The sequence below is a fragment of the Delphinus delphis genome, chromosome 10, assembly GCF_949987515.2.
Source record: "Delphinus delphis chromosome 10, mDelDel1.2, whole genome shotgun sequence".
In the NCBI taxonomy this organism is placed as follows: Eukaryota; Metazoa; Chordata; class Mammalia; order Artiodactyla; family Delphinidae; genus Delphinus; species Delphinus delphis.
In genome coordinates, this window is record NC_082692.2 from 21,646,481 (window position 1) to 21,670,799 (window position 24,319).

The 24,319-nt window shown below is 43.3% G+C and overlaps 5 protein-coding genes and 2 non-coding genes across 7 annotated transcripts; 1 reads left to right on the forward strand and 6 right to left on the reverse strand.

Moving 5' to 3' along the window:
* Positions 1–1,808: 1,808 nt before the first annotated feature.
* LOC138414196 (histone H3.1) lies at positions 1,809–2,623 on the reverse strand. The gene has a single exon (XM_069541097.1). The coding sequence runs from the start codon at positions 2,621–2,623 to the stop codon at positions 2,213–2,215; it is 411 nt and encodes a 136-aa protein (XP_069397198.1). The 3' UTR covers positions 1,809–2,212.
* A 761-nt stretch (positions 2,624–3,384) lies between these two features.
* Positions 3,385–3,992, reverse strand: LOC138414197 (histone H4). Its single transcript, XM_069541099.1, has one exon. It carries the CDS (start codon positions 3,987–3,989, stop codon positions 3,678–3,680), a length of 312 nt encoding a protein of 103 aa, XP_069397200.1. The 5' UTR covers positions 3,990–3,992; the 3' UTR covers positions 3,385–3,677.
* A 5,278-nt stretch (positions 3,993–9,270) lies between these two features.
* On the reverse strand, positions 9,271–9,727 carry LOC132432722 (histone H3.1). The gene has a single exon (XM_060023468.2). The coding sequence runs from the start codon at positions 9,721–9,723 to the stop codon at positions 9,313–9,315; it is 411 nt and encodes a 136-aa protein (XP_059879451.1). The 5' UTR covers positions 9,724–9,727; the 3' UTR covers positions 9,271–9,312.
* A 1,052-nt stretch (positions 9,728–10,779) lies between these two features.
* H2AC17 (H2A clustered histone 17) lies at positions 10,780–11,235 on the reverse strand. The gene has a single exon (XM_060023472.1). It carries the CDS (start codon positions 11,216–11,218, stop codon positions 10,826–10,828), a length of 393 nt encoding a protein of 130 aa, XP_059879455.1. The 5' UTR covers positions 11,219–11,235; the 3' UTR covers positions 10,780–10,825.
* Positions 11,236–11,512: 277 nt separating this feature from the next.
* LOC132432749 (histone H2B type 2-E-like) lies at positions 11,513–11,939 on the forward strand. The gene has a single exon (XM_060023501.1). The coding sequence runs from the start codon at positions 11,532–11,534 to the stop codon at positions 11,910–11,912; it is 381 nt and encodes a 126-aa protein (XP_059879484.1). The 5' UTR covers positions 11,513–11,531; the 3' UTR covers positions 11,913–11,939.
* An 8,004-nt stretch (positions 11,940–19,943) lies between these two features.
* On the reverse strand, positions 19,944–20,015 carry TRNAM-CAU (transfer RNA methionine (anticodon CAU)). Its single transcript has one exon. It is a non-coding gene; the product is annotated as a tRNA-Met (tRNA).
* Positions 20,016–20,381: 366 nt separating this feature from the next.
* TRNAG-GCC (transfer RNA glycine (anticodon GCC)) lies at positions 20,382–20,452 on the reverse strand. Its single transcript has one exon. It is a non-coding gene; the product is annotated as a tRNA-Gly (tRNA).
* Positions 20,453–24,319: the final 3,867 nt, after the last annotated feature.

Here is a 24,319-nt window from a genome sequence, read left to right on the forward strand (position 1 = left end):
TTGTGTTTGTTAGTCCTAAAATTTGATTAAATGCTAAAAACAGTGGTACAGAATTTGACTCTTTGAGGCTCCAAAGGAGGAAAACAGCCTCCATGTTCACATACTTGTTTGTGTTTTTATGAATCACGCGCAATTAATGAAAGATATTTTTAAAAATCCCTTCAGCTTTTCATATGTGTCCATCAGGCGTGAGGCATCGAGCTAGTTAGTTGCATTGTTGCAATAAATTTTTACTAAGTACCAAGTGAACGTTTTTTAAAAGGTTTTGTCCCTAAGTTCGGCCTTTGATTTTTGCAAGAGGAAAGACACTAGGTTCCGTGGTTTTGCCATAAACTTTGTTTCAAACTGCGGCAAGTAACACAGGCGCAGGACAGCTGGTTGCCTACAGCCCCAAATTAACCATATAGATCTTACTTTAAAAACCGGTTCTGCCTCCCAAGGAGTTTCCACGTGCCACTGTCTTTAGAGAATGGGATTTTGCCGCTAGGAAAAGTTCTGTTGCCAAAGTGACTTCTTCCAGGAGGAATAGAAATAGCTTTGGCTACAGGATCCAATGACCTTCATTCAAACAAATTTGGTTTGTTTTTGATTGAGATGCTTTCTCTCTTTAATTCCTAAGCGAAACCAATAAAATAAGAACAAAGAAAAATGCTTAACCCCGATAATGTATTTTAGAAAAAACCCCTGAAACCTGCTAAAAATTATTCAAGGGCTTCCAGTAGCCCTCGAAAGTGCAAACTGTTTAGATGGCATGGGACTTTGTCCCTCTTTCACGGTGCTTTCCCCAATGCTCTCAAACTCCTTACCTCCATCAACATTTAACAAATTACACGGTCAAAACACCCTCTTTTGTAGGACATCAGTGTGGATATTTTTGTGTGTTTAAGTGAAGATAGACCTGTATCTTCCAGTGAAATAATTGGCCACTGACTATAAGTGTGGCCTGGCTCTTAAGGGACTGGAGGTTATAGAAGTTTAAGAGAATTCAGGAAAACATTAACATCCAAGGGAACTGAGGCAATAACCAGGAAGTGGAATGGAGGATGAAGTTTGCTATTTATTGGGAGGTGGGAGGGGGAGGCATGGACAGGATTTTGTGCCTGGATGGAGTGATGATTAGGATCTCTCATGCAATCAACAGTTCTCCCCTGTGAAAAACTGTAGGCCAATACACTTCATCTCTTCAGGAGCTCCTGGAGTTGAAACTATAGCCTACTATGGCCAAATCTAGACAGTGGCCTATTTTTGTATGGCCGTCGAGCTGAGTTTTTCTATTTTTAAATTGTATTTTTAAAAAACTGTGACAGACTATATGTTGCCTGCAAAACCTAAAATATTTACTATTTGGCTCTTTTACTGTTTTGTATTCCTTCTCACAGACACAGTTCATGGTGTGTTGCTACAGGCCTGCCTTTCAGAACTATGCAAATCGAGATCTAAAAAGGAGATCTTAACAAGAAAATGTTCCAACCAAGTATTTCCCACTTTTTCAATCACAAAACTTTCAGAAAATTTGGGAAGAGGTTCGGGGAAGTCATGCTTTACAGGAGAGAAGCATAGTAAAGAGAGCTAACATTCATTGAGCATTTAACTGCCAGGAACGAATCTAAGCATGACCTACAAACCAATTCGTCTGCTACATTTTACAGCTGTTCTAGGTGAGTCCCAGAGAGATGAGTAATTTGGCAAAGATTATACAGCTAGTAGTAAATGGCAGCTGTGAGGCTTGAACCTCGACCAGTATTTCTTTCTGCAACAGGAAGGCAAGAGGCACATTTTCTGAAGTCAAGGAGCTAGGGTACCGGGCAAAAACAAACAAAAAAACCCTTCATTTGCCATTTACACAATTATCCACAGAAACCAATAAACTTTCGCAAGGTATGGGCCAGTTTTTCTTCAGTCCCTTCGTGTAGCCAAAGGCTTAATGGTTGTATCACTTTAAGTATGCTTCCCCAGAAACAGCTCAATAGGCTGACTAGGATCACAGAATACAGTAACCTCCGTCTGCAGCTTAATCTCTAAATATGCAGCACTGAAGTGACACAGCAACAATTGAGCCCACAACAGCTATTTCATCAAAACTCTCCTGTCATTTTTCTTTTGGGGATAACATGTATCCTCTAGAATGAACAGTTCCTTTTTGGTGACAGTTGAGGGGCTCTGAAAAGAGCCTTTTCGGATGAGGTATATATAATAGGAGGCGGTGTAAGACTTAAGCTCTTTCCCCGCGGATGCGACGGGCGAGCTGGATGTCCTTGGGCATGATGGTGACGCGCTTAGCATGGATAGCACACAAGTTGGTGTCCTCGAAGAGCCCCACCAGGTAGGCCTCGCACGCCTCCTGCAGCGCCATCACGGCCGAGCTCTGGAAGCGCAGGTCGGTCTTGAAGTCCTGCGCGATCTCGCGCACCAGGCGCTGGAACGGTAGCTTGCGGATCAGCAGCTCCGTGGACTTCTGATAGCGGCGGATCTCGCGCAGGGCCACCGTGCCGGGCCGGTAGCGGTGCGGCTTCTTCACGCCGCCCGTGGCCGGCGCGCTCTTGCGGGCCGCCTTGGTGGCCAGCTGCTTACGTGGCGCCTTGCCGCCGGTGGACTTGCGAGCGGTCTGCTTCGTGCGAGCCATGCACAAGCAGCGCCAATTACTTTAACAGTAGTAAGAGGACCCAGTCGTCCCAATATATATAGGGACCCTCGCGTCTTGATTGGACAATAGACTGCTGCCTCCCTCGCCTGCCCCGCCCTTCCCCGCCCACAGAATTGGTTCTAGGCTTATTCCTCAAAGAAAAGGAAGCGTTTTCCCGCTTCTACTTCGGTCATTAGGATAATGTACAGAGGAGGTATCTTATTGGCTTTAAAAGACTGCGAGATGGGCTTCCCTGGTGGCGCGGTGGTTGGTGGTCCGCCTGCCGATGCGGGGGGCGCGGGTTCGTGCCCCGGTCCGGGAGGGTCCCGCGGGCCGTGGCCGCTGGGCCTGCGCTTCCTGAGCCTGTGCTCCGCGGTGGGAGAGGCCGCGGCGTTGAGAGGCCCGCGTACCGCCAAAAAAAAAAAAAAAAGATTGCAGGATGCATCAAAATTCTTAAGGTGCTATCTAGAGAATCTCAAAGTGCCTTGCACTATTTTAAATACAGTACAAGATGTCATGATTGGGTTCTTGACAAAAATAGTTTACTGAATAACATAAAAGGGAACCAACCAACCAGCTTATGATAAACGGAGGCATTGAAAGTCGAAATCCAGCCATGTTCTATGTCAGTGGTCTCAAACTTCAGCGTGCTTAAGAACCTCTCAGCTTATTAAAACGAGGGTCGGCCAACTTTTTCTGCAAAAAAGGTATGATAGTATTTTAGGCATTACTCGCCATACTGTATCATTACTTTGCCCTTGACGTGGGAGTGCGAGCGCAGTCGACATAGGTTAGATGAGCCCGAGCTTACACGAAACCTCTGTAAAAACTGGCAACGCAGCTGAGTTATCAGAGAATTTGCCACTGTAGGTAGAAAGGCTGACGAGGGCTTGGGGACTGTGACAACACGCAACTTAAGCTCAACTTCAAATTTTTAGCCCCCTCAACTACTCCAAAATACTTAAAATGCACATTAATGCCTACAGCTCTTTAACAGATTTCGTGGGTGGCCCTAAAAAGGGCCTTTAAGCGACGTTATGATGCCTTTGGAACTCTAACCGCCAAAGCCATACAGAGTGCGTCCCTGGCGCTTGAGCGCGTAGACCACGTCCATAGCAGTGACAGTCTTGCGCTTGGCATGCTCAGTGTACGTAACGGCATCCCGGATCACGTTCTCCAGAAACACCTTTAGCACCCCACGGGTCTCCTCATAGATGAGGCCGGAGATGCGCTTCACCCCACCACGCCGAGCTAGGCGTCGGATGGCCGGCTTGGTAATGCCCTGGATGTTATCACGCAGAACCTTGCGGTGGCGCTTAGCACCTCCTTTCCCCAGGCCCTTCCCACCCTTACCGCGACCAGACATCGTCACCAATTCTAATCGAACACGATGCTCCAATTCGCAAAGGCGGTGTTTTATATAGTGGTATATCGGACCTGGTTGGGAACCGCTCAAGCCAGCTGCGTCTCTTCAGGGAGGTTCCAGACCCGAAGCCCCGCCCACGTTTTCAGCAAACTGGAAAGGGCGGTGCTTAAACTACTTGGTCAGAACCGGCGCCTAATGAAAATCCCTCAGCCTAATTTCTACATCATGTTGCGCTCGCCCGCCCCTGGAAGAGCTTTCTTTTGGTTTGGTCAGGCCTTGCTGTCCGTTTTGTTTTGTTTTGTTTTGTTTTCTGCCATCTCTTAGCGACTTGTGGCTGCTGGAATGAATGGCGCATCTCAAGAGCGATGATTGTAGGCATTTGGGAGCTTTTGTGAAACCTCGTGGCTGGCCGCCTGATTATAGATAGCTTCCAGGTGGGGTTTTTTGTCGTTCTCAGCGTCGGTGCTCTCCCCTTTTCCTTACTCATCCTATCACCTTACTTTCCCTTCCCTCACTGGCTGCCACATTTTGCGGGGTAGTACTGGCTTTTTCAAATTTTCTTCATCTCACTTAGAAACACTTCAGGAAGCTGTTTAAGGAAGGTAATCTTTTACCTGTAGTTTCCTTTGGTGAGTCCATGAACAAGTAAAAATGCCTCTCAGGGATTACCACCCTGCCCCCTCCCCCCCTCGTTTCTCTCCTTTGTTGAACTGAGAAATCAAGTGCACCCAAAAACTCCATGCTTTTAATTTACAAATACAGTTGCCTTGCCAATGCTTTGCCCTGGAAATATTTATATTCACATCTATGTGTCCCAAAGGTGTGATTCTCTTTGTTAAAATAATTTGTTAAGTCTCTTCTCCGACCTTCATGGAGGAAACAAACGGCAGATTTCTCAGCTTAAAAAGTTTGAGTCTTTTAATAACCTATAATGGAAAAGAATCTGAAAAAGATAGATATCTGTATGTACATAGATATATAGGTATATTTGAATCACCTTGTTGTACACCTGAAACTTACATAAAATTGTAAATCAAATATAATTCAATTAAAAAATTGAGTTTGAGAATTATTTAAATTAAGTACTGTTCAAAGGCTTCCTTTTTGTCTTTCTCAGCAAATAATAATGATATTGCCTGATAAATTCTTGTTGAATAATTGGGATAAATATTTAGGAGTTGTTTGTTTGTTTCTCACATTAGGAGAGCTATTCTTTTCTGAGAGAAATGTTGGCAATGCTTTACAGTCCATAGAATTCCTTTCCCCTTCAATCAGATGAATAAATGAGGTAGGTATACTTGCCTTTCCAATGTTCTGAGGGTTGCTACTGATTCACACTTGTCTGGTTGACAATTCTTAATGTTCTTAGTTCCCAGTGTTGGGCTCAATCCTTTTCATTATTACTGTATTTTCAATTTGATGTGCCACACGTTTATTTTCTTGACACTTGATTTTGTTTTCTCTGTTTTGATTAAACCTTTGGAATTAGCTGGTAGATTGTGTTTATATCTCTTACTTTTCTTTTTGTTTTTAATTTTTTTCTCTTTTATTGTTCTTTAATTGTTCTTCGTTCAAAATTAGTTTACTGACTAGTAACTAGTACCTTTCCTAATTCTCATTTCTCCTGTCCCCAAACACACACACACACTAATCCAAAACACCACTAGCCATTTGGAGTCTTTTCAACTCCATGAACTTAACCTCTCAAATCTTTCCTTCCATTCCATACAGTCTTATTTCTCCACATAGATTGGCCTTTTACCAAGTCAGAACCTTAATTTGCAAAAACCTTTAAGAAACCCCTTACTTTCTCCTGAAACTCTCTCAAAACCTAAATGTATTCTCTAATATACACAGCTTTTCATGCCTAACACTCCCTCCTTGTTTTGTATAATGTCCTACCTTGTTTCCAAAATTTTATAATACCATGGTCTTTATAGTCCCTTCTAAGTGTCTCCTAATGTAGCTAGTTATCATGCCTGAAATATATCAGACAATAGCTGCCGGAAACTCTGATTCCCTTTCATTCACTTCAACTTACTAGCATCTGCAGGGTTGGATACTGAAAAAACAAGAATCAAAATGAAGGTGTGGGTCCTTTGGGGTAGGGGTCCTCTACTGCCTCGCCCTCTTGGGTTTACAACAGGGACAGAGGCTAAGAACACAGTTCCTAAGCGTCTAATCTTTAAAAACAGACTGGTTTCAATAGACTGAATGTTTCTGTTCCCCCAGAATTCATATATTGAAACCTAATCTCTAATGTGAGGGTATTGGGTATTTGGAGGTAGGGTTATTGGGAGGTGCTTAGGTCATAAGTGGAGGGCCCTCATGAATGCGATTAGTGCCTCTATAAAAGAGACCCCATTGTCTCTTCCACACTGAGAAAATAGCCATCTATGAATTAGGAAGTAGGCTCTTACCAGACACTGAATCTGACAGCACCTTGATCTTCGACTTTCCAGTCTCCGGAACTGTGAGAAATACATTTCTATTGTTTATAAGACACCTAGTCTATGGTATTCTGTTACAGCAGCCTGAGCAGACTAAGACACTGGTACTCTGCAAGTCATGCTTTAAAATAGTACTCAGATTTTTTGCCTTTGGTTTTGGTGGTTTTTCTGGATTTGCTTGTTTGTTTGTTGTTGTTGTTTGTTTTTTAAAATAAAGCTAGAAAATGCTGTTGGAGATCCTGGCACAGGTGTGCCCAGGTATGGACTGATTCTTGGGTTCAGCTTTTATTTTTGCCATTTATTTGTTTCTTGATCTCAGAAGAAAGAGAGAATCTCTTTTTATGTGCCCACTATATTTTATTTATTCCCTTGTATTAGACCAGTGAAGTCTGTCAGATAACTCCTAACTCTTCTTGTTTTTTCTCTTGCATCTGTTATTTATTATTGTGTAGTGAATTACCAGAAAAGTTAGTAGCTTAAAACAACAAATGTATTTTCTCACACAGTTTCTGAAGGTCAGGAATCAGAGAGTAGTTTAGTTGGGTGGTTCAGGTTCAGGGTCTCCCAAGAAGTGAAAAATCAAGCTGTCAGCAGAGGCTGCAGTTACATGAGGTTTGACTGGGCCTGAGATGGCTCACTCACACGGCTGTTGGTAGTTGCCCACTGACTGTTGGAGAATGCATCAGCTTCTTATCGTGCCGGCGTCTCCACAGGGCTGCCTGAATATCTTCTCAACATGGCGGCTGGGGCTCCCCCACCCCATCCCCAGCAAGTGACCTGAGAGAGAGCAAGCAGGAAACACAGCACCTTTTATGACTTAGTCTCCAAAGTACTTATTGTCACTTTGGCTTTATGCCACACCAGTCTCTAAATCCAGCTCACATTCAAGGGGAGAAGAATTAGATGCCTTTTTTTTTTTTCTTGGCCGCGCTGGGCGGCTTGCGGGATCTTATTTCCCCAACCAGGGATCGAACCCACACCCTCATCAGTGAAAGTGTGGACTCCTAATCGCTGGACCGCCAGGGAATTCCCTAGTTTCCATTTTTTGAAGGGAAGATTATCAAAGAATTTTTGGATATTTCCTAAAACCACCTTTTCTACAATCAAATTTAGGCGTCAAATAGAACATGTCCTCATTGACCCATAGTACACTTCTGAGATCTTAAGTTCAGATCTCAAAAGACTCCTAAATCCCAGCAGATGTCCTTGCTGAGGAGAACTTCTGCTTTTCCACTTAAAAGAAATCAGGCTTTTCTGCCCAGTTCTTTCTTTCTTTCTTTTTTTTTTAAACGATTTCTCCTCCTTTATTTTCCTAGTCATTGGAGGCTTACCCAGATCTCATCCCCTTTCAGGGTTTGTTGAAAGAATCCCAAACAGATTTCCTGGCTTTGTCCTCCCAATACTTGGCTACCTTTAGAAAAGATAGACTTTTCTAGAGCTAGTGAAGGATTAATATGTGCCTCATCTAAACCTGGGGAGCTATTACCAAGTTCACATATGAAAAGACATGTGAAAATACTTTGGAAACTATAAAGCTTTATATAATTGTTGTCATCAGTATTATATCTACTCCCCATAGAATTCAAAAAGAATCTGTGATGAAATGTGTAATGCAGAAGGTGGGAAGCACTCAGCGACTGAGGCTATCTTGTGTCTACAAGGTTGCTTATCAGCAATACATTCATTCAACTAGAGTTTAATGAGCACCTGCCCGTGTCAGGCTTTTTCTATTCTGGAGGAACAACAGTGAACACGAAAAAATCTTTGGACTTATATGTATATGGTGAGAAAAAAGGGGCAAAATTCGACTTTTAAAACAGGTCCACACAGAGTTGGGAGACTAGCTCCTGGAGCTAGTATTTCATACTTGTAAGTGTGACCTCATGTAAGGGATAAGGAGACACGGGGAAGTCCACACGTGGTGTGGGGGGTATTACTGTCCCAAACAGGCTCACTGTGGCTTCTGCCTCAGGGAAGTCACCAGATGTTGATGGCATGCACGGTACCTGTGGATTGCTCCTCGTGCACATCTGCATTAGGAGGCTCCTGAAAGCTATCAAATAAAAAAGTTAATTTGTTAATTTTACAGTATCAAATCTTGGGATGGGTGTGAAGGAGAGTAAACAGTTCAGAGCTTTATCCCGTAGGGTTACCAGATGGTACTACTAAACAGCTAGAAATGCAGTTCTCATGAGAACAAAAATGCTTAGTTTGAACACCCTGTAGCTTCAGCCAGATTCATTCTTTCCTTTTGGAGTTGTATAAAAGAAACTGAATTAGTACATTAGAAGTCTGCCCACTATTGTTAGATCCCGGGCAAACCACCAACATTGTCTGGCTTAATCGAGATGTACTCTGCCCCTCCTGGGACCCTGAACAGTTCAAATCAATAATTGATTAGGGCATGCAAAGTGCTTGTCCTTCCATGCACTGCCAATACATCACAGAACAGTCAGCCAGAACTCCGCACCCCGACTATATCCGAAGTGGGGGAGGGACTGGCTAGTATTTATGCTCTGAATCCCAGTTTACTTGGTTGAGAGTTCTTTTGTTGACTGATTCCTTCTAGTGAAATCTTTGATTACTCAGGGTCCAGGTGACCTTATTGCTGGAGACACTGTTGCCCTTATAAGCTGCTGTTCAGCAAGTCCTTTTAGATAGCTAACAAAACGAACACGGCACGTGTAGCCTTGGCAAGTATTCTGTATACCCATTTTGCATGACAAATATGTAGTTCCTGAAAGAAACCCTTCTCCCGCATTTTCTAAATACCCACCCTAGTATAACAGCTACTCTCAATGAGAACAGAAGTGGCTCTTAAAAGAGCCTTTGGAAGAAAGCAAATGCGCCGAGGGCGGATTAGAAAGGACAGTTTATGCCCTCTCCCCGCGGATGCGGCGCGCAAGCTGGATGTCCTTGGGCATAATAGTGACACGCTTGGCGTGGATGGCACACAAGTTGGTGTCCTCGAAGAGCCCCACCAGGTAGGCCTCGCACGCCTCCTGCAGCGCCATCACGGCCGAGCTCTGGAAGCGCAGGTCGGTCTTGAAGTCCTGCGCGATCTCGCGCACCAGGCGCTGGAACGGCAGCTTGCGGATCAGCAGCTCCGTGGACTTCTGGTAGCGGCGGATCTCGCGCAGGGCCACCGTGCCAGGCCGGTAGCGGTGCGGCTTCTTCACGCCGCCCGTGGCCGGCGCGCTCTTGCGAGCCGCCTTAGTTGCCAGCTGCTTACGTGGCGCCTTGCCGCCGGTGGACTTGCGAGCTGTCTGCTTGGTCCTAGCCATGCTTCTGTGCTAATGCCGCGAGAGAAGCAACTGAGCGCTCCCAGGACCAGACTTTATACAGATGATCCGATCCTGATTGGCCAGAACTTTGCGGGAGTAACCTGATTGGCTTTTAATTCAATCCTCATTTGGTTTTTACCGCCTCTGAAAAGTTTTGTCGTCCATACTATTTTGTGATTTCTATTTTCGCAGGAAAGAATTATGGTCGTACTCCATCCTGAGTTTATGGTTTTCGACCAAAACGTTAAGACTCCAGCAAAAAAAGGAGTCTGGTTCAGAATTTGTGGAAGTCAGTGCCTAAACTGTCCTAAAAGAAATGCATTTTTTCATTGGAGTCTTTTTTCCTTTTCAGATAATGTAGGGGGAAATTACAGCAAAATAATGTATTTGTTAGTCTCTCTAAATAGTAGTTACATTTCATAATTGCATCAGGATCTATTTTTAATGAGTGTACCAAGACCTAAAATAAAGTTTCAGAATAGACTGGCACACCGGCCTCCTGAACACAACTTTGCCCAGCGTGGTGTGGGGAAGGAGGAGCTTGGTGTGTGCTTGACTAAATACTAGTAAATGACTGTGACTTCATTAATTGATTTTGATGCAATCAAATGGCTGATTGGACTTTAATATGTAAACTGTGTACTTAAGCAGGCCTGGAGTAATGATACATTTACATTGATCAGTGATTAGGTGTTTTCCTGTAAATAGGAGTAGCTCTGAAAGGAGCTTTCGAGTAGGGGCAGTTTTAGTTAACTAATGGACCATCGGGTTTTAACGATAAAGACCCAGAAACAAGACAAAATTGGTTTAATATTTAACATTTGCTGGAACAAATAATCACCGGAAATGTGTTTCTGGGGAGGGGACAATAAATGCGGCCGCTTTCATGGTTTTACAAGAGTAAACTGCAAACTAGTTTTTACCAGATGAGTTAACGCATGCTCGGTCAAATCAATAGGACTACATATTTCAACGTACAGTACTGTAAACTTAGCCAGGGATTCGTGATAGGTTTCAGGACAGTGTTCAGTTCTTCCACATAAGTTGTGGGTGGCTCTGAAAAGAGCCTTTGTTCTTAGAGATTGGAGTATTAATTCAGATCTTACTTGCCCTTGGCCTTGTGGTGGCTCTCAGTCTTCTTGGGCAGCAGCACGGCCTGGATATTGGGCAGGACGCCGCCCTGAGCGATGGTGACTTTGCCTAGCAGCTTGTTGAGCTCCTCGTCGTTGCGGATGGCCAGCTGCAGGTGGCGCGGGATGATGCGCGTCTTCTTGTTGTCGCGGGCCGCGTTGCCCGCCAGCTCCAGGATCTCGGCCGTCAGGTACTCCAGCACCGCGGCCAGATACACCGGCGCGCCGGCCCCGACCCGCTCGGCGTAGTTGCCTTTGCGGAGCAGGCGGTGCACTCGGCCTACGGGAAACTGGAGCCCAGCCCGCGAGGAGCGAGTCTTGGCCTTGGCGCGAGCTTTGCCGCCTTGCTTGCCACGTCCAGACATAGTGCAAAGCTTATGCACCTACGCCAAAAAAGACTAAAGAGAAAGAAAAACCCACAATTTATAACCGCAGCTGCGCGCGAAAAAGAAGCTATTCCATTGGCCAGAGTTGCTGTCCCATTTTAAACAAGGCAAATGCAGTTCCTAATAATGCGCGTTCTGATTGGACAATATTGAAAAACGTCATCACTAATATTCGCCAATCCGACGAAGAACTTTACCAAACCTTATTTGCATATGGATTTGTAAATAAAAAGGACTCGATCGATTCACTATTCTCTCTTTGCTTCTCGGGAATCTTGTAATTTTTTTCATCATGCCTGAGTCGGCTAAATCTGCCCCGGCTCCGAAGAAGGGGTCCAAGAAAGCGGTGACCAAGGCCCAGAAGAAAGATGGAAAGAAGCGCAAGCGCAGCCGCAAGGAGAGCTACTCTATCTACGTGTACAAAGTGCTGAAGCAGGTCCACCCGGACACCGGCATCTCGTCCAAGGCCATGGGCATCATGAACTCGTTTGTCAACGACATTTTCGAGCGCATCGCGGGCGAGTCGTCGCGCCTGGCGCATTACAACAAGCGTTCGACCATCACCTCCAGGGAGATCCAGACGGCCGTGCGCCTGCTGCTGCCCGGGGAGCTGGCCAAGCACGCCGTGTCCGAGGGCACTAAGGCTGTCACCAAGTACACCAGCTCCAAGTGAGCCAGCCCGCTGCCACACATGACCCAAAGGCTCTTTTCAGAGCCACCTACACTTTCAGAGAAATAGCCGGTACACTTGCCTGTAGTCTAGTTTCTCTCGGGAGAGTAGGGGGTTGGTTTGGGAGCGGAAAACGGGGTAAAAACTTAAAAAGCCCTCCGTAAATATTCTAGTATACGCATTTATGCAGTGTCATGCAAATTTAGTGTGGATTCTTTGGTGTCCTTTGAAAAAGATTTTCAGTTTTGCCCTCAGCTGCAATAGCCAAAATTTCGCTTTTGTTTACACTTTTTCAACGCAAGGAACGCTCCCCGTCTCTGATTGGGCAGAAGCACTATTTGAAAAGCCCGCCGTGGGCTGCAATTGGCCAGATAGTCTGCCATCAGGGTTGTGCGTTTTGAAGAAATTTTCTCGAAAGTAAAAGGATGACTTGCTTTATCTGCGGAAATGCACCGGGCTCTGGAACCAAGAGCCATAAAGCTGACAATTAAGGGTACTGTGTTCTGCAGTCGAATCCTGGGCGAAATTAACCTCTCGGTGTCTATCTCTCATCCACTACAGAATGGGTACGGTAACATTAGACTTGCCTATCCTACGGAGATCTTAGGGTGAGTTGAAGTGATTTATGTCAAAGTGCAACGGGAATACTAAAGGTCAGGGACGTTCCTTAAGGAGAAAAGTTTGAACAAGGAACCCAGCAATTTGGGAAAGCCGCGTTCTTCCAATGTTTAATCGATGTGCCGGAAGGAGATATGCCAGGACTCGCTAGGCTGGGGGAGTAGTTATCTGGCAGTGACTTTAGAGTCCACGATTTAAAATCCCGCGATAGAAGTCAGAGAACTCAGTATTTAAGAGAAGGGCGTACTTACTTAACGCATGGGCTAACTAGGAATATTAGGGAATGGAGTCTCAAGGCATGATCGAAAGTCCTTCAATTCCCCCCTCCCCTGCACCTTTCAACAATGCCTAAATTCTTTTTTTTTGCAGTTGGAAGCATTAACATTTTCCTCTACCCTGTCATCCCCTCTCACCAGTAAATGACTGCTATTGTAAATCTTTTTTTCCCCCATTAACAGCAAAATAAGCCCCTACTACCACATCCCCCCTCCAGGCTGTAACATTTCCTCTCTTTCCCTATTGTCACTTTCCTTAAAGTTGTAGGTATAGACCCTATGTCAGACGAACAGTCTTGTCCCTGTCACAGACAACAAGCCTCCAGGAATTCATGCCAACAGGTCAATGGGTCTGCAAAATATACGGGTTTGTCATTCACTTCTCTAAGATGAGATTCTTTTTCCAGTCCCTGCGCCCCTGTCATTAGGTCTTGGGAGTTGGCGACAAAACCCACCGACAAGCTACCCTACTTGGTGGAGAGCAGTCCCCTAATTTCATCCTGAACTCATCAGCATCATATTCATCCCCTCTTTCTATTATTTGCTTCTTCCGAGATTTTTTTCTTCCACTGTTAAGAGATCAGAGGGATAATTACCTTCAGAGTGGGTGAAATAAGAAGTATTGCCCTCTTCTGCCATCTTGTGGCAAGAAAACAGAAGGACCGATCCAAGGCGTCGTGTTTTCCAGATCCAGCTGAAATGCTTCCTAACTTCAACTTTTTACTAACAGTGAGTTAGGATGAGTAGAGTGATCATTTCTGTCTCCCTTTAACCGCCGGATTTGTTAGTCACTTCAAGAGTCACTTGTGCGCATGTGAGAGAGAGAGAGAGGTATTGTTTTGTGCTCTGGTCAGAGCTGTGGAAATAAAAAGGAATAAAATTTTAAAAAAGAAATCAAAATATTATGCACCCTAAAATAAATAAAAAATAATAGGGTCCTGCTCACCCTAGTTCTGGTCCTCAAAGTAATAAATACTTGAATGTTTTCTGTAAACCTAAACACCTGACAGAACAATGATACCCTGATTTTTGCTAGACTGCTCTTTGAAGATGTGTCAGGACTTGTCAGGATAATAATTACCATGTTGAGTTGCAATTTTTCCACCATGAACAGGCCAACGTGCACGTGGGAACCTCAGTCATTTTGCAGCTCCCCCCTCCAACACACACCAGTTTAAATACTTGTGTGTGTGTGTGTTTTCCTCAAAGTCTGACTCTTGACCTCTTTGCAGGTAGACTTTTTTTTTCCTTTCCAAACGTTTCTGTCTCTTAGTCCTGCTTTGACAGTTTCTACTGCCTAAGTCCAAACAAACATCCTATTAAAATGCTTGTATTAGTTTGCTAGCACTGCCACAACAAAATACCACACACTGGGTGTCTTAAACAACAAAAATTTATTTTCTCACAGTTCTGGAGGCTAGAAGTCCAAGGTTAAGGTGTCGGCAGGACTGGTTTCCCTCCTTGGCTTGCAGCTGGCTGTCTTGCTGTGTCCTCACATACTCTTTTTTCTGTGTGTCTGCACCCCTGGAGTCTTTTCCTTTTCTTATAAAGATACCAGGGCTTTCGGATTAGGACCCTACCCTAATGATCTCATTTAACCTTAATTACCTCTTTAAAGGCCCTATCTCCAAATATAGTTACTTTGGGGTTAGGGCTCAAAACAAAGGAATTTTGAGGGAACACGATTGAGTCCATTTTGGCATTTAGGCCATTTTTTCCATGCTTTGATCCCAACTTTCTATTCCAAATTGTCTTTCATAAAATGTTTACATTTAGCTTTAACTGCAGCTAAAGAGACAGTTGTGATATACCCTAAACCAGAGGTTAAAAGTCAAATGCTCATGGGGGCCTAGCAGGTAAAAGCAAAACTGGCTACAAGGTGCTCTTTGCTATTTTTCTTGAAGTACAAAGACTTCTGACACTGTATTTCACCTTCCCAGTTTTAGTAGCATATTTCACTGTTCTCTTAATACTACCCTATGAACAACCACAGCACAAGGATGCTGATAAATGCCAACTCACACTTGGAAACTAAGGGGACCAGTGGGAACTGCAGAAAACTGAAGGCTGCAGAGCCTATACACTATGATTTCACTTGACTGTTGCCTCGTGGGGCTGCAGGCTCAGGGTCAGTGAGTCTTTCAATTTTTTCAAGAGGATTTGCATTTTAATAAGGAATACTTCAAATTTTCCAAATTGGCAGTTGTCAACAAAAAAATTAATCGGTCAATCTAAGAAAGAAATGGAAACTTTTATTCAAGCCAAATTGCGGCTGATAACCCAGGAACAGTCTCTCAGAAAGTTCTGAGAGACTGTTCCACCCGTTAAAGATCAAAGCACAGTTAAGTTTTTGAGACTGAGACCTGTACATACAATGACATGTTATTGACAGTTTACACAATCCAGATCTATGCATACAAATCAAGTAGTGGGTCAGGGCCATCATGGCCCCTTATGAGATTACGACGGAAGGTTATCTCCTAAGGAATAGTGACCCTGATGAGATTAATAAGGAATGTTATCTCCTAGGGAGATCTGGTTAATACAGATGTACAACACACACTAAAGGGGAGGGAGGAGGCCCAAATAGGCAAAGAAAAATTTTATGTTTAAAATTTTCTTGTCTTGCCATAAAATATGAATTTTATTTCATCACAACTAATAAAAAATGTATAATAGTGTGGACTAAACAAAAAATACCTGAAAGCTTCCTGAAAACCTTAATCCCACAGCTGGAGAACTCTGGACATTAACAGCGATTTCTGTGTCCATGTCAAGCTGTCCAGTACACTGTCCATACCACCAAAACCCAGATCAAATGCCTGGATCTCCCTATCCTCCTAAATCCTCAACTGAAAAGAATCTGTTTCGCACTTGGCAGCTCTAGACAGAGCAGAGGGTCACACACACAGCAGGCATTCAACAGCTTTTTTTTTTTTTTTTTTGGCAATTTAAGTAAATGGATAAAAAAGTGAACTAAACAAATAATAAAAAAATTTCAGCTCCCTACCAACAATGAGGTAAAAGTGGTGAAAGTTGTTTGGAATAGTTTATTGTAGATTAAATAGTTAATAAATAAACTTATTCTTTTCTAATTATGTTATATTTGTCTTACTGTGATGTATTCTCCTCTACCTACTTTTCTTTGTTCCTTTCAAATTTTTCTCCTTTTTTAAATTTTTTTTAGTAACTGTTCTTATTTCTCCTATCTTACAATGAATAAAATGAAAGGGGAAGGTGGAGGCGGTAAGGATCTTAGCGGAAGCTCCACCTCTTCCCTTCCTGGTTCCACTGCCTTCTGCAAATGGCCCACCCTTGTTCCCTGAACCCAGCTTGCCCCTCTCTCTCCTTTAGCTCCTTGTTTCCTCTATTTACATGAGGCACAGACTCAAATTCTGTTGAAATCAGCTCTCTAGTGAATCACTGATTTCTTTTAATATTTTTTTACTTTATTTCCACGCATATGGGAGAAGTAGGAAAAACCAATTGTCTTCTTCTGATTAACAAATATCACAAAAATAAAGATCTTGAGGAAAAAAGGAGCTGCCAATTAGCAGCTTATTACTAGGGCAAGACATTTTCTTTGCGAAAGACGATCACTTACAGACTTTTACAATTTAAATGTTACTTCGTAGTAACATGGGTCATAGTAACAATCTCTGAGGTCAATGTCTTTGAACATCATCAGAAATAGCCATTTTAGGAAGCCCTACAGGATCTGTTCCTCTCTCCAGCACTAAAAACTGTCTGTGTTTTCAAGGCTAGATCCTGGAATTCCACTGGTCAGTATAGCAATAAAAGCAGGCCTGAGAATGAAAACTTGGCATTGAAGAAGTATAAGGGGAAAGGAAGATTATTAACAGAATGTGTATGAGTTGTCAGAATAAGTTACCAAACTTGGAAGTGTGTGAATGGGATCTGTGGACAAAAACTGTCACCTGCCATATCAGTAAACGAAGGATTTTACCGCAGCCATCAAGCCATCAGCCACTGCCACGCACTGACTGTGCACCCTGAGGGGCTTCAGGATGGAGAAAAGCAGGATACTGGCTCTAGGTAGTTAAGATACATATCAAAGGAACGATTTCAATGAGCCCAGACTCTTGCATCTTCCCACACAGAAAAACGCGCTAAATTCATTAACTTGTGATGTCTGGTTTTCTTTAATTAGCAGTGATATTTTGATGCTAGACCACCCGGTGTTTGTTTGTTTGTTTGAACTCCTATATATCTTGGCTACTCCCTTACCTCTTCACAGCAGTCCCTCAAAGCTATCTGAGAGGCTGCAACCTGGGCTTAAGTCCTCAGAAGGTCCACGGAATAAAACATAATTCTCAACTTTTAGGTTGTGCATTTTTTTTCAGTCGACAGCTCCCAGGGAGTCCTTTCAGTGGTGCCCGGTGGGGTGGGGCCACGTGGCTGAGCCTCCAGGATTATATGATCTATGGAGGTGTGCATCTTTGATCGCCTTTGAGTGATTAGGCTATTTTACAACTCAGAGATAGAATGTAAGTTGTAGATAATTAATAAAATGCAAATGATTCCAGGTGATGGGTGTGGACAGGAAGGAGGGGGACAAAGGTAAACTGGTCCCAGTCCCATTTTCTTCCTCCAAACCTTATTGAATAGACACTCAACTCTCAGCCAGCAGATTATTGCCTCACACAAGCAGTTTCTAGGCCTCTCTAGGAAATTCTGAGATTTGGAAATCTCTATAGTCGGCATCCAAAGCTATGAAGTGAAGACTGTAATTGAAGAATAACACTTTGCGGAATCAGAAGGCTTGGGTTTTATCCACCACCCAGCCCTGCTGCCACTGCTACCACATTCTGTGTAATTTACTGGACGGTCTCATCTTCCTGGTCTGTTCCTGAACTAAAAGTGATCTCTGAAGTCTCTCTTCCAGCAGAAATAATCTGTTTCTAAAAATAAGTCTCCTTCTTCCAGGTCACTTGAAGCTACTGCTAACAAATGTAACAGATGACAAACTTTGTTTCAATCTCGCAAAATGCTTTTTGTGGGAGATGTGCTATACACAGAGAGTGTGCTTGGAGGCCCGGCCCCACAATAAAATGACTATTGTGAAATAAAATTCACGTTTTATGGCAAGACAAGAAAAATTTAAACATAAAAAATTTTCTCTGACGTTTGGGCTCCGCTCCCCGCGCCCCCGCCCCCACCTCCCTCCCCCTCCCCCTCCCCCCTCCACTGTGCATTGTGTGTCTGCATGATGCATCCACCAAACCACTCCCATCAGCAGAAATACTGGCCTCAACCGTAAAGAACAACATTCTCCTATCGCCAACAAGACAACTCCTTAAAAGAAAACCTTCCTTCTTGATCTTGTAAGGAGCCATGATAACCCACAACTTGTACTTGCAGATCTGAATTGTGTAAACTGTCAATAATACGTCGTTTGATGTACAGCCCTCTGTCTCAAAAAACTTATATAACTGTGTTTTGACTTCTAATGGGCGGAACAGTTCTTGGAGCTTTCTGAGAGGCTGTTCCCTGGTTATAATCCTCAATTTGGCTTGAAGAAAGTTTTCCATTTCTTTCTGAGATCGGCTGATTTAATTTTTCGTCGACACTATCATAATAGAGCTCTTCTCTTTTCATTTTTATGCATGTCAATAAGAAATTCCAGGTAAGCATGAATTTGCCACTGTGAGAAGATGCTCAGTCTATGGTTACAATATCCAAGAACCGACTGAAAATTTATTTCTTAAATAGAACCCAGAAGAAAATAGTGAATAATGTTTCATCTTTCTGGGCAATTTTTTCCTTTTGATTAATCACATGTTCCTCTGGTGATCTGTGAGATTAGAAAGCTTGTTACTGAAACACCTCAGATGGAAATTGTGTCTGCCATGGGCATCCATGTAAGCAAGACTGAAAATGAAATGAGATCTCGCCTGGTACCTAAAGTGATTCTTTACTGTGATAGGATTTTCATGTGGAAAAAACTTTAAATACAAAAAAAAAAAAAAATTAAATACAGTTGATAAAAGAACTTTAATGACTGGATTTCTAAAACCTCTATCGCCAGGTTCATAAAGACGTTGCCTTCACTTTAGAACCAACTGAAAATTAAATATGGCCCTTTGGCCTCTCAGTCCAGACATTTATGTAGACATTAGGTATACTCATATGTTTAGTTATAGATTATTACATAGAAATAGACTTACTGTCAATGGTATCATAAAGGAAAGCCTTTTATGTGGGCACTTTGTCAATGCTTTTGAAAATAAGCTTTGTGTTATTTAAATGAAAACTGTAATATGAGTTGTTCTCAGGCTCTTTGCAAATAAAAATTATTCATTAAAAAAAAAAAAAGGAATGGGAGATATGCACATCGAATTCATAGTAGAGTTGCCCTGAGAAAGGGGATATTAGGACTGGGTTTGCAGCTGAAGAGTACTTCAATTTTATGTTGTTGTTGTTTTCCTTAAATATAAAAGAAATTTGTAGTTTATATACCATAATGTTAAGTAGTAGATAGATTCTGTGTGGTAATTTTTGTACTCTTTTGTACTTTTTTAGAAGGTGAAAGAAGAAGGTGAAGAATAACGAAGAATAGTCATCTTTGGTGTATTAGAAATCGTAGCTTTTAACGTATTTAACAAACGAGCAACGCCCAAGATGTGACAGGCCATGTTGTAGATACTACAGGAACCACAGGGGGACTAAATACTGAATGAATAAATAAAATATACTATATATTACATAGTGATAAGTGCTAAGGAGGAAAACAGAGCAGGGGGGAGAGACTGTTGAAAACTGTCATTTTAAATAAACCCCAGCTCCCTTTAACCAAATCTCTGAAACTGAAATCAGCTATATATGGTTCTTTTTAACTCTAAATTTAAATTCTCTTTTACAATACAGTAGTAGGTAAAGATGGGCACCTTTCAGCGGATGGATGAATATTAATTCTCTGCTCCCTGAGATGGGGCACCTGACATTAGAGACTTTCTGATTTGTGAATTATTTTCGTCACAAAATTTTCTTGGGATAAAAATCTACCCCTGAATTACCCACATTTTCATGAGGTACAGAAAGAAGGGAAACAGGGCTGCTAAGACTACGGTACCTCGTTTCCCCCCCACCCCCACCCCGAAAAAAAAAAAAAAGAAGCACCTAGCAGAGGATGGTTTCGATCCATCGACCTCTGGGTTATGGGCCCAGCACGCTTCCGCTGCGCCACTCTGCTGAACGCGACGGCTAGGGTTCGCAGTAATTCCTTTATTATATTTTTATTTAAAGAGAGCTGTTTTTATAAGTTGGAAAAAGTTTTCTTTCCATCAGAGCCCATTCGCTGGCTTTACTCATGCTTCAAACAGAAGAATGAATCCAGAGCAGATTGACTCCATATATTCTGAACACAGAAAATTGGATGTTTCTTTTAGGAAAACAGCCCGTCTCCAGCCAGCCTGCCCCTTTCACCTTGCAGAAGTGACTCCGGGTCTTATGGTCACAAAATATACGAGTAGGTCAAAATTCGAATGTATAAAGTATCCGAGTTCAAAACGAGAGCATTTTGAAAATTGGAAGGATTTTTTGAAAACAAAAGGCTCTCTGCATTGGCCGGGAATCGAACCCGGGCCTCCCGCGTGGCAGGCGAGAATTCTACCACTGAACCACCAATGCCTACACGGCAGCTTCCTGCACACTTTCCACATGGTTTTTGCCTGTTATTTTTATCGCTACATTGAAACAACCCGAATTTTCTTGCCGAAAAAAATGCTTAGTTTTTTGCTCTTACTGACTAGAAACTTGTAATGTTCCTTCTTTTCAGGAAACCCTCCTTCCACTGCAAGCTCAGAGCGTCCCCCTGCGACACCGGAGGCTGGCCCGGGTGTGGGCGGCCCGGTCTCGGGCGCGTCTCAGCGGCCCGTAGCCGCCCCCGCGCCCCCGCCACTATTCTAGCCCCTGGGTCGCGGGCGCCCTTGAGGAGGAAGAGAATCGAAGAGAGGAAGGGAAGAGGGTGGGGAGCAAAAGGAGGAAGAAGGGAAGGAACGAGAGGGAAGGGGAAGGAGCCTAGTGCTGTTCCCCTCTGGTCACCCCAAAGGGTAGGCTGTGGGAGATTTAGGAATTCTGTGGGTTTGTTTGCCTTATGCTTCGGTTGCCATGGTTATGGAGGTGGCACTAGAAATTCCTTCCAGTCAAATAAAGAACAAAGGTCTTATTAAAGGGTAATTTTCCCCAAAAATATACAATCGTGACTCTCATACAAGTATAAAAATGAACCCCTTTGAAAAGATTTTATTTAACTCACTAACGAGGTAACTGGTGAGGTGTTACTACAATTCAAAGGAGAATTCGAAGAATGGAGGCCATTTATAGGTCAGGAATATTGAAATTAAAGTGTAAATAGGGCCCAAACTGGCTGTTACACGGTTAGGGATTGGTGGGGAGGGTGGACTAGGGAGGGAGAAAATGTCCCACCAGTAGACAATTAATTTGCATGTCTATAGACAGGAGTTATTTTCTATTGCTATCATATCTACAATCTAGAGAATTGTAAAATAGCTCTCACAGAATCAGATGACACAAAAGGGTGTGCTATAATTTTCCTTTGAAGCACAAATTTCCCTGACAGTCCCTTTCTTTCTCAGGAAAATTCTGCAGACTCAGCACTGACAGAAGGGCTAAACTCACAAATTAAACACACCGTTTAAAAGCTCACCATAGTTCAAAGCCAAGGGCGCTGGTCTGCTGTTTCTGACCATCTCCCCTTAAAGTCTAGGGTGGGAGATTCTTAACAGGTGGGTTCACAGATCCTTGTAAGAACGGATGAAAGATCTGGATAAACTCCTTAGAAACCTGTACACATACACATATTTGCATTCGAGTTCAGGTTTGGGGCCTAGGATAACAGTCCGTGATCCAGTAGTTCCAGGGTCTCTGCTCTCCCTCTTTTAACCTGGAAGGTGGCCTTCATTAAGTACCATCCTCTCCATACTTCTCATTCATTCATTCCTGCCATCACCCACTTCAGGAACTGCAGCCTCTCTTTTATGAAGGCCCCACTTGGGGGCTCAGCATAGTTTAGGGGTGGGATGGATGGGAGCTAATGTATAACTAGGTGTAGATTAACCTACATTCCTTAAAATCATGCCCAATGCCCTACATGCCTGCCTTACCCCCATGTACACACACGTTGTATGATTAGGCCACCCAAGATGGCTGTTCTCTTGCTCTCTGTACCTTCATCCCCTGCTCGACCAGTGCCTGCTTCACCTACACCCTACTCACCTGACTGACCTTCCCTCTTAATCATACATCCTAATCAGTAAATACCTGTGTACTTGCCCCGGCCCCATCTAGTGACTGTTCTAATCTTTAGATCGGAACTATCTCCACTATGATAGCTTATCAAAGGAGCGGTGAGGGGCACGGCCCTCTGGTTTCCCTGGCAACCGATGAGCCAATCGGATGTCAATTCCCCCCATAACCTGTAACCTCCCTCTTCCCCTGGGAGCGAAGACTATTGGCATGTCCTGCCTGCCATCTGCCGCTGGCGTGTCGTACCAGGACCTTGCTTCAGATATGTAAATTGTGGGAAGAAAATACACGGGGAAATTAATAAAACACAAGGGTTATTTTAGTGAAGTATCTTTGTGCAGACTCATCTTGGTTCTGACTTTCCATCTTCTTCATGGCCATAAAATTCCCCTGGAGAAGGAATTTATGGCAGTCCTCATTTCTCAGAATTTTCTGCTTTACTACTTGCAGCAAATCCGGAGAACACCAGGGCTCTTTCCCAAAGCAGTGTCTCCCAGAGCAGCAAAACTGGGGAAATTTTAAGCTAAGAGTACATGCATATTCATGAAGGGGCTTGAACAGAGGAGAATTCAGCATAGAATTGCGGCAAAGGTCAGCAGGGTTCAAGCTTTAGTCAAAGTCACAAGGGTCATAAAGGGTCAACATTATCATCCCTTAGGCTCCGGTTGATCTGGTGGTTGAGCACTTGAATTTAAATTCTGCAAGCCAGCTAGAGAATGTGCTTCAGGCTAATCTTTACCACAGAAACAGAACTGGGAGTCTTTCCCACTGATTTACTATCTTTGCTATTGTTACTTCTCTTGCCTGATAACAGTCCTTTGTTCCTGCATTCTTTTGTTCCCTTTAGATCATTAATTACTGAGACCTGTTCAAGGACAAGGATCGTGACCAGGTTTAGATCAGTTATGGGCCGTTTTCAGGCAAAGCAGGGTAAACCAGGGTATGGTTGTTATGAATATTTAAGTCAGGGCCTTCTCCATTGATAAGTTTCTAGAGATTTGGTTATCTTGCTATTCCTGATACAGAGAGGGAGACACCCTTGCAAATAGAGGTTTCCCTTATAAATATAAATGTCTCTTACAAAAGCGGAACTTTGACTCAGTTTTCAGATCTTCTCCTGTGTCTGCAGTTTGGTACTATTTGATAAACAAATATTTGCTAGGTCATATACATTAATATGTATAAAATAGATAACTAATAAGAACCTGCTGTATAAGAAATAAATTTAATTAAAAAAATATTTGCTAGGTCACGCAGAGACAGTGGTCGCTGATCTGTAACACCTGCCGAGTTTCCACTCCACGCCTAGCCCATATTTGTTGCAGTGTAGGGGAGCAGAATTTGCCACCCTAAAATGTCTTTGGCATATGAATTGTTTTAAGCCGGTTATTTTCTGAGAAACAGCAGACAAGGGATGTAATTGAGCAGGACCCCATGGAGCCTTCCCAGGACAGGCCTTCCTCCATATCCTCTGCTTTAGTTCCTCTCTGAAGTACCTAGATAATAGCATTTCCTGGGTTGTTTTACAGATGTAAAAAACCTCCCCCTCTCAAACAAATGGAAGATGTTAACCACTTGAGGACCATAAACACATAGCCCCAGGCCTCCTGGAGCCTAAGGACTGATAAAGTGAACCCCTGTGACACCACCCTGCTACCTCATCATCAGCCAATCAGAGAACTGTGCACAAGCTGATCACAGACCCTGCAAACCCTTCCCCCCTCTCCCCCCCGCACCACTTCCTTCAGGGAGCTTGGGGCTTTTTAGGGCATGAGCCACCTCTCTCCTTGCATGGCCTTGCAATAAACCTTTCTCTGCTCAAACTCTGACGTTTCAGTTTGTTTGGCCTCACCGTGCATCGGGCACACGAACTTGTGTTAACAGAGAAGGGCTCTGAAAATCAAGTAGAAGCTGCCCTTTCATATGGAACATTTACATTTTTAAGGGAAATCTTTATTTGTAAGTGTGTCTCCCTGCCTGTACCTGAAAAAGGAGAATGACCAAATCTCTAGAAACTTTTATCAATGGAGAAGACAATGACAAATCTCTATCACAATCACCTTTGTTTACTATGCTTTTCCTGGTAATCTCCCATAACAGACTCTCCTCACCCTCAACATCCTATTTTATCTTTAGCTGAAGACGGTATTTAAGGTGGGAACTTTGGCCATTTTGGCAAGTTACTCAGTTTTCCTGGGTTCTTGCATGTATACATGTTATTAAACTTTG

What these genes read in the sequence shown, in the direction of transcription:
- H2AC17 (XM_060023472.1), bottom strand. Translation starts at nt 11,218, where the DNA reads ATGTCTGGACGTGGCAAGCAAGGCGGCAAAGCTCGCGCCAAGGCCAAG.
- LOC138414196 (XM_069541097.1), bottom strand. Translation starts at nt 2,623, where the DNA reads ATGGCTCGCACGAAGCAGACCGCTCGCAAGTCCACCGGCGGCAAGGCG.
- LOC138414197 (XM_069541099.1), bottom strand. Translation starts at nt 3,989, where the DNA reads ATGTCTGGTCGCGGTAAGGGTGGGAAGGGCCTGGGGAAAGGAGGTGCT.
- LOC132432749 (XM_060023501.1), top strand. Translation starts at nt 11,532, where the DNA reads ATGCCTGAGTCGGCTAAATCTGCCCCGGCTCCGAAGAAGGGGTCCAAG.
- LOC132432722 (XM_060023468.2), bottom strand. Translation starts at nt 9,723, where the DNA reads ATGGCTAGGACCAAGCAGACAGCTCGCAAGTCCACCGGCGGCAAGGCG.